Here is an 8,358-nt window from a genome sequence, read left to right as displayed (position 1 = left end):
TCTCCCCCTGTCTCTGTCTCACACACACACATTTTGCAAACCCCCACACCACGCCGTTTCATCCTCTGTGCCTGTGTTTCATTCACTCACCTCCCTGCTCTGCTGCAGGTTCTCTAATTCCTTCCCTTTCTAATTCTTTGACATTCCCTTTTATGCTATGCACTGTCATCCTGCGTCATTTACAGGCAGGAGACATACATTTGACAGAAAGATCTGGCAATAAGACGTCTTGTGCATTACAAAACTGTAACTGACATGCCTGCAAATACATGTGCTTGTCACACACGTGCACACAGAACTAAAATATCTAAAAGCTCCAGTAAGTGGTACACAGCAATGACATCCTCAGGTCTTTGTGTGTGCTGTGGCAGGCAGTGGGTGAACGTATGATTGTCTTTTATGTTCAAGTGACTGCTTATCTCTTGGGAAAAGCACCTGGCTTTGACTCACTGGTGTGTGTCATGGGGCTGAACATTTCCTTATCTTCCTGCATTCCACAAATACACGTATTTCACATCCAAACGCCGCTCAGTATACGTGTCTGCTCCTGCATGGTTTTTTCTATATATGGTTTTTTCCCCTTTTTTCATGCATTTTTTTTAAATGACCGTATGTTTAACTGCATTTTTTTTGTATGTGTGTGGTGTGTGTGTGTGTTCTCTTGGAGAATCCAGGCTTTTAGACTCCATGTAAATATGCAGGGTTGTAGCTGATATGACACTGTAAATCTGTCTGCAAAACATGCAAGTTATTTCCTCCCCCTCTTCTTGTGTACTTAGCCTTTGTGGGCCGATTTAAAGCCATCCTGTAACATTTATTCCTGTACTATATATGGCTTAAAGGTCACTTGTGCTTTGGATTGGGTCTCATTTACTGTGATATAAGTAAATTTGGTAATTCAAATTACCATTACTTAACATTACTTATTTGTGTTCAAACTGATGTTTTTGACCAACTATAGCTTGAGTGATCATCATGAAACACATATATAATGTCGAAAAATACAGGTTGGCAATGTCAAGTGACTCCCTTCATTAGGAAATAGTACTCGTGCTTCCATTTATCCAGTCCAGGAATAATGAGCGATGCCACTGATACTCAGGTTTGGACTGCTCCCTACTTTATTTCCATGGCAATGTTATTCAAATTTGATGTCGTCCATGTTAGATGTACCTATTGAATACAAGTGCTGTGATAGCCCAAGAGGTGCCCTTTCTATTTATTCTAATTCCATGATAGCACAGTTACTGAGCTGTTGCTCTGTCTGCACTCAGCTATAGATGTCTGGCTGCCAGTGGGCTTATCTCCTCTGGAACATTATTTATTCCATTGTAGTGTTGGCTTTATTAAATGGCTACATTATTACTGATGGATGGCAGACTGATTGCTAAGAGCAAGCGACCAGATAAGGAAACAGAAAACAAAACAGAGTGTGTGTTGGAGTGTGTTAGTGCGGGCTTTGGTTGAGAGAAAGGGAATGTGTGTGTGGGTGTGTGTTAGAGAAAGAGAAGGAGCAAAATTCTATGCAATGTATTGAGGTCATGCTGCTCCAGAAAGTCAAATGAATTAGTAGTCACCTCCAGGAAATTACACTGTGATACGCGTGTGTGTGTGTGCACATGCATGCGCTTGCATGATGCATCATGTCTGTCTAAATGTCCCTCTGCTTGTCCCTTTGGGGTTCTTAATGAACAGACATGCTCTGCCAATTGAGGTCAAGGTCATGGCTGTGATTAGTGCCAGACATGAACATCATTCTGCTCTCTGATGGGAGGCAACAAGCATGCACCACTGCTGCCAGCTCCATTATCTGCCTGTGGAGACATATTTGTCCTTGTACATATACCCATGTTGAACACATTGGCACGTTGCCATGAACTTGGCTTATTGGCCGTGACTATTGTTTGATTACAATCAGATGTTGCTTGGTTGCCATTTCCACTTTGTTAATTGAGGAACAATCACCTGTTTGTTGCCTGCCAGCATGTCACTGTTGTAGGACACTGTTCATGGCAATGTTCAGAAATAACGAGGAATATTTACCCAACCTTTTATCAGGCCCCTATAGACCCTCTAGACCCCCAGCTGTGACCCTTTCTGCATTGTAAATTTCCATTCAGTACAGCAGACTACCCATAACACCTGAATTATGTGTTGAGACAGAATAATCCCTCATGTAGGTCCACCTGGCTTTTTCCTCGAGATTTTAACTGTAGTCATCCTCAGATCCTCAGTTAAAATGACAGAAATTTAGTTGTCATGGTGATGGATCTGTTGACATGTGAACTGTTATGATTTTGATCCATGAAAGTGCACTCTTCACCTTGGAAACAGTGGTTTTGTCAAAGCCATTGCCTGGCTCCAGGGATAGTTTGTGGTTATTTGGCTTCATTAACTTCATTTGAGATTATGCACCAACATAAACAAAACTATAACAGAAATTTTGACACAGGGCCACTCTAAGACTGGGATCCACCTTAGTTTATAGTGTACTTTAATTGTGCTAGTTCCCCATCAAACTTGAATTTCAACTACCAAAACCTGCTGACATGCAGTGAATGTGAGATTTTTTGTGGCCTGTGGGGTGAGGACCACCATGAGGAGTACATATCTTCAGTATTATGTCTAAGAATTTCATAACCCGAGGAACAGTTTCCATTATAATTTTAAAAATATTATAATAAATCAAAATATATGGAAGGGATAAAGAAGAAAGAAGATACAATTAATAGAAACTACCAGGCCAAATAAATACATAAATCCTAGATAGAAAAAAAAATGTTATATCATCATATCATTATAAAACTAAGGGTACTTAGCGTAGCGTACTCCACAGCGCGAGCTTGGCACATCGCTCTGATCCGCACATCACCTGTGCGTGCTGCTGTTGGCTGGCCGCGCGCGCTCACTCTCGCGCTCTCCCCGTTCCCCATCTCGCGCACCTCCGCTCCAGCCACCTCTTTGCCCGCACTCCGAGCGATGACCAAAGACAAGCCAAGGAGCAACGGTGCGGGAATATAAGTGAAAGATGTACGAATGATGAGAGGACCGTCTGGCAGACGGACAGGAGAACCGCTGTCGCAGAGGACGAGGAGGAGGAGGAGGAGGAGAAGGGACGGAGGAGAGGGAGAAGCCACATCTGCCGCGACTTCGGGGATTTCTCTCCGGCAAAGTGGGGAGGAAAAGGGGAGACGCCGCCTTCTTCGGATGCCAAAATCCACCGTGTGTGAGAGGAATGATTAACATGCGTCGGGATTACCGTGCTGGACTAACATGTCGGTTTTGGCCGTTTGTCATTTTTCTGTTTCGCAATTTCATCAGTTCAGGTAATGTCTGGTTTCACAGAGTTGCGGCGCGAGTCCGCTGTATGCAAGCTAGCGGCTAAAAACGGCTCAAAAAACACTTGTTAAGGGTTTTCTGTTTTTATATTTTTTATTTGAAGCATCCCTTAGAGAGTGTTTGGCCTCCCAGGGAGCAGGCTGGGTTTGTTTTGGGGGTAAAGGAGGCGATACCCCCACCTCATCCTCCCCTTACATAAATGTTTGCGTGCCGTTAGTGCTCTCGTTCTCGGTCGACCCCCCCTCCCAGCCCCTCCGCTCCCTTTGAAAAGGTTGCTGAGTCTCACACGCAGACAGACGCATCTCATATGCACACATAGACACAAGCGGACCTGGACATTTTCTCACACGCACGCACGTACACACATCTCATATGCATACATAATTAGACAGACTTTACCCCCCTCACCCACCCAGCCTCCTCTCACCCCCCACTATCTGATGACTCCCCGGCGCAGAGGTGGACGTGGTACGGAACCGACTGTAGCATCATCACCATCCTCAACGCTACCACTGTCATCATCATCATCTTCCTCGCCACCACCATGTCCTCGTCGTCGCGCAAGATCTCCTCCGAGTCGTTCAGCAGCTCGGTGGGCTCGGACTGCGGGCTCGAAAGCCCCGGGGGAGACGGAGGGGACGGCGGTTTGGAGACGGCGGAGGAGAGCCGAGGCTGCCCCTTCTCCTCCTTCCCCTCCTCCCACAGAGCGGCGCTCTGGAACGGCCGCAGCCACGCCGAGAGGTCGGTGTGCCCGGCGGGCGAGGAGCAGCAAGGACCCCACAAGAGGGTCACCAGGAGGAGACGGGTGAACCTGGACTCGCTGGGGGAGAGCCTGAGGCGACTGACCTCACCCATGGTAGGCCTCCAGTGTGTGACTTCTAGAAATATCATGAAATATTCCAATATAAAGTTGTGCTGCCATATTCAAAAAGACATACTCTTCTACTTTAATGTTCAGTAGGGGATTAGCCAATGTTAGGCTGCTGATTGGTGAAATCTCACGTAATCCCATGCTCTATAGCCTAACCACATCTGGTTATCTGTTCAAATGTATCAGTCTAGTTTGTTTGTTATGTGGAGTGCAATTAGAGCTGGGCGTTATTGACCAAATCATTGAATGCTGGTCTCCAGAAGATAGTTATTTTACAGGGAAACAGTCAATACGATGGCAGCCAGAGGCGTTTATTCCATTCCACACAGCTGTCTCCAAAGTTCAGAGGGAACTCGGCCTTCAGCAGTCAACCTACTCCAGCATAGTACCATTTTCCAAAATCCCAGACACTTTTTCTCGTATCATGATGTGATGTGTGCTGTGCTGTCTATGAAAAAAAGCCTCTTTTCATCCTTCACTTGTGATAGCCTGAATCATCTGGCAGATTATATAATAAATATGTTGTGTGTGTGTTTGTGTGAGAGAGAGAGAGGTGCCCATGCTCTGTGTGTGTAGATGTAATGATGTGAGGAGTGTGACGAATGGGCCTGTTTCTGTGTGTCTCGGCTCTATCTGTGTCTCACTTATATTACAGGCTGTAATGTAATAAAGCAGTTATTAGAACTGAGCGCAATTGTGATGGATGGCGTGTGATTAGGGCATTTGCTGTTGCATAGTCTTTAGTGATGGTACATCAGTTTGGGATTTGATTGCATCTCCTGTAATGTGGTCCCTGTCGTGTAGTTGAGCAGCAATAATTATACCAATAAGTAGACAGATGTCGAAGATGTGCACGAAACAGAAATGAGAGAAGACTTTAACTTTCAGGAGAATAAATCACATCGTAATCACAAAGGTAGCTACATCGTCACGTGATGTCAAGTTGAAATCTGTAAAACTGAACAAGACTCCTGACAATCACCATCTCTTAGTAATTCATACTCTTTTATATTTTCCTTTTCATGAAGCAGTTGTTAACTTGCCAAAGAGGTCTAACAGCCTGTCCTCAAAGTTTGTTATAAACAGCAAAATGTGCATCTGCAGTAGAAAATTCAGCACTTTGGTGTGTTCAAATGTAAAAGTGTAAATTGACCAGCAACTCAAACTAATGTTTTTCAACCCTGACGTCATGTGATCTGACCTAGTTTAGTCTAAACTTCTGTCTAGCCTGTAGAATCTAAGCATGTTTTCTTACAGATGTTTTATGACATGCTTGGTGTGTTTACTCTTGAGAAACATCTCTCATTGGCTTGCTCAATGTTAAACTTTTTTCACCCGTTACTTGTAAACATGCATTGTCTACAGTTTCATGCAGCGTCAGCTGTGAGAGGCAGTTTTGGTTTTGTCCAAATAACCAAAACAAGAGGTGAAAATGGCTAAAATCACAGAGCTTTAAAGATAGTGATGATTCTCCTCATCACCCATAAACAGTTTATGTCACTGTGATTCAGGGTTGGTATAGAATGATTGCTTAATTCACGTTTAATATGTATTTGTAGTCTTGTTCAAAGAAAAGCTACGCACAGCTCTGATCCATGAGATGACAAGAAAAACTGAAGTGATCCACAGTCAGTGGCAGAGTGTCACTGGCAGAGACGGAGATGGGTAGATGGATTATTAATAGATGGATAGATAAACAGTTTATGTGCTGTAGTCGTTGCTTCCAGTCTAGGAATTTCGAGCTCAAATGGGTCCCAGGTCAGTTTATGTTGGTTACCCACATAGTAAGAGCTCTGCTGTGTAGCTCTGCTGTGTTGTCATCGTGCTACACAAGGTCATGGGAATAGGTTTCTCCAAACTGCTCAGACCCTGTGGTCCCATTCCTGGGAGAAATAGATGTTGCAGAGAAGTCTAAATAGGAGAGTAGTGATTGTCAGGCTGCTTTGTTTTTTCACTGCCCAGACACAATCTTGCAAAATAATGAAATTCAACAGTGCAGCTAAAAATCTGATGGTGGTGTATGTTGGAGAGGCTCACCGAGAGCCAACTTCAGCTCTCAGCCGATCTGTGAAAAAATAGGGCAGATGGAACACTTAAAGACAGTTGTGTGTAACACTCAATGAGGATCATATCCAGCATTTATATGTGGCACTGACTGTACGTGTGTGTGTGTGTGTGTGTGTGTGGGCATGGGAGTATGTTTGCGTGAAAGTGCAGTTACAAGCATCTATTCGGCATTGATGTAAAAATTTAAATATGTAAGGGTCATTGTGCTTTGGTCACAGGAACAGGGAAAGGGTAAATGTCCAGGCTCATTTTTCAGTGTCTGAAGGGTGTGTGGTTTTGTGTGTGTGTGTGTGTGTGTGTGTGTGTGTGTGTGTGTGTGTGTTCGGCTGGATTGTAGAGCAGCTTAAACTCTCTCTGCCAAATAGCCAGACACTGGAAATACTCTAAATCCACATTCAAAATACATTAATACTGCACCCTCATCAAAATGTTTAATTGCTGTAGTTAGTGGGAACGTACAGGAGCAAATTAGCCAATAAACACATACACAGCACTCACTCACTCACTAAACAACACACAGTTTATTATCTTTTTGTTCTGTCTCTCACACACACACACACCACTCACACAGACAGTGGCTTCGTGCAGTGGCAGTGTCTGTTGTTGACTGCAATGGACCGTGACAGAGAGAACAGAGCATGCTCTCTGTGGTTGTCTTCACCCTGACCACCCCGACCCAGAAGCAACAATACACACACACACACACACACACACACACACACACACACACACACACACACACACACACACTCTTACATGTGTGCAAACATTCATTTTCTGTCTCCCTCTCTCTCCCTCTCTCAGTTTTGTGTATACACATGGAAGGTGGCCATTAGCTTAGTGACCCATGGCACTGATCAAAAGGCCTTGAGTGTTGGCCACAAATATGAAAAGTGTGAGACAAGTGTGTGAGTGTGCTAACGTGTGTGTATATGCGTGTATTAGAAATCTTTTGTCCTCCCTGTCAGGAAGTAGTTTTATGAAGGAGTAGATCTACCTTGCCTTGAGCTGAATACACAGTTTGGTTGTTGTCCTGCATGGCTTTGTATGAGTTTACCTGTTGAAGTTGGCGGTTTGTGAACTTTCCTCAAATACTTTTCCCACCAGAGAAGAATATTCAGTCATTACTCCACTGACCATTTTTCTATTCCCCCAAAAATTCAGAAACTCAACTCAATACAACAAAGATTATGATAAAATAGTTTGCTTGTCTGTAACTACGCATAGTGGTGATGATATAAAAATCCCCACAATTTGATCTCTAGGATATCATCAGTGCAGATCATGAAGAACATTTCAGGATACAAATGTTTTGAAATAACTCTGCTATTGATTTGTTGTGAGATTTTATGCTTTTAAAGATTTTTTTTAGCATTCATGCCTTTACTGGACCGTTGATAGTGATGCTGAGACAAGGAACCCGGGGAGAGAGATGATACGACGTAGAACACAGATTCTCAGGCAGAATCAAGCGGTGGACTTTGCTGTTATGTGGCATGCACTGCAGTCATTCAGATTCCAGGGCGCTGGGTCACGCTTTTAAATGTTGACTTTAAAAGGAGCTGCCTTTGTAACACACTAGTATTTTGAATGCAGTAAGAAGTGCAGCAGAATATATAGATGTACACGACTAACAGGCGTGTGAGTAACCAAGGTTCAAGGTTGGCATCAGTTTACTGAAAGGCTTACAACTTGCATGTTTCTCTCCTTATTGATTTGTGTCGTCCCCATGGCCACAATTTACTTATGTAATTAAAGTGGAACTGTGCTTCGGCAAAGGTACACATAAACATCTCTGAGAACCAACGCAGTGATGGGGGTTATAGATAACTGTAAGTCACAGAGGCTTGCAGAGGAATCGATGCACACACCTCCCAAATCACAACTCCTGTATTTGTGTGAGGACCTGCACATCAGGCAAGTTCACTGCTTGATTCCTGTTTGTATCTGAGCAACCCCTGTGCAAAGCACAATTTCAGCTTCATAGTGACAAATGGCACCCTGAAATGTTTAGGTCAGGGGAAAATATCCACCCCTGCCATGTAGGATGCAGTGGTTGCATTACACCGCTGACAACACTT

At 43.9% G+C, this 8,358-nt stretch overlaps 1 protein-coding gene across 1 annotated transcript in view; it reads left to right on the top strand.

The window, feature by feature from the left end:
- The first annotated feature begins 2,924 nt into the window (after positions 1–2,924).
- The window catches only part of gucy1a2 (guanylate cyclase 1, soluble, alpha 2), a 33,992-nt gene continuing 28,558 nt past the window's right edge, over positions 2,925–8,358 (top strand). Inside the window, exon 1 of the mRNA XM_070970987.1 lies at positions 2,925–4,195. Within this exon, the coding sequence (XP_070827088.1) occupies positions 3,884–4,195 (312 nt within the window). The 5' untranslated portion in view covers positions 2,925–3,883. The remainder of the gene's footprint in view (positions 4,196–8,358) is intronic.

This window comes from Chaetodon trifascialis, chromosome 9, assembly GCF_039877785.1.
Source record: "Chaetodon trifascialis isolate fChaTrf1 chromosome 9, fChaTrf1.hap1, whole genome shotgun sequence".
NCBI lineage: Eukaryota > Metazoa > Chordata > Actinopteri > Chaetodontiformes > Chaetodontidae > Chaetodon > Chaetodon trifascialis.
This window is presented reverse-complemented; position numbering and strand designations above follow the sequence as displayed.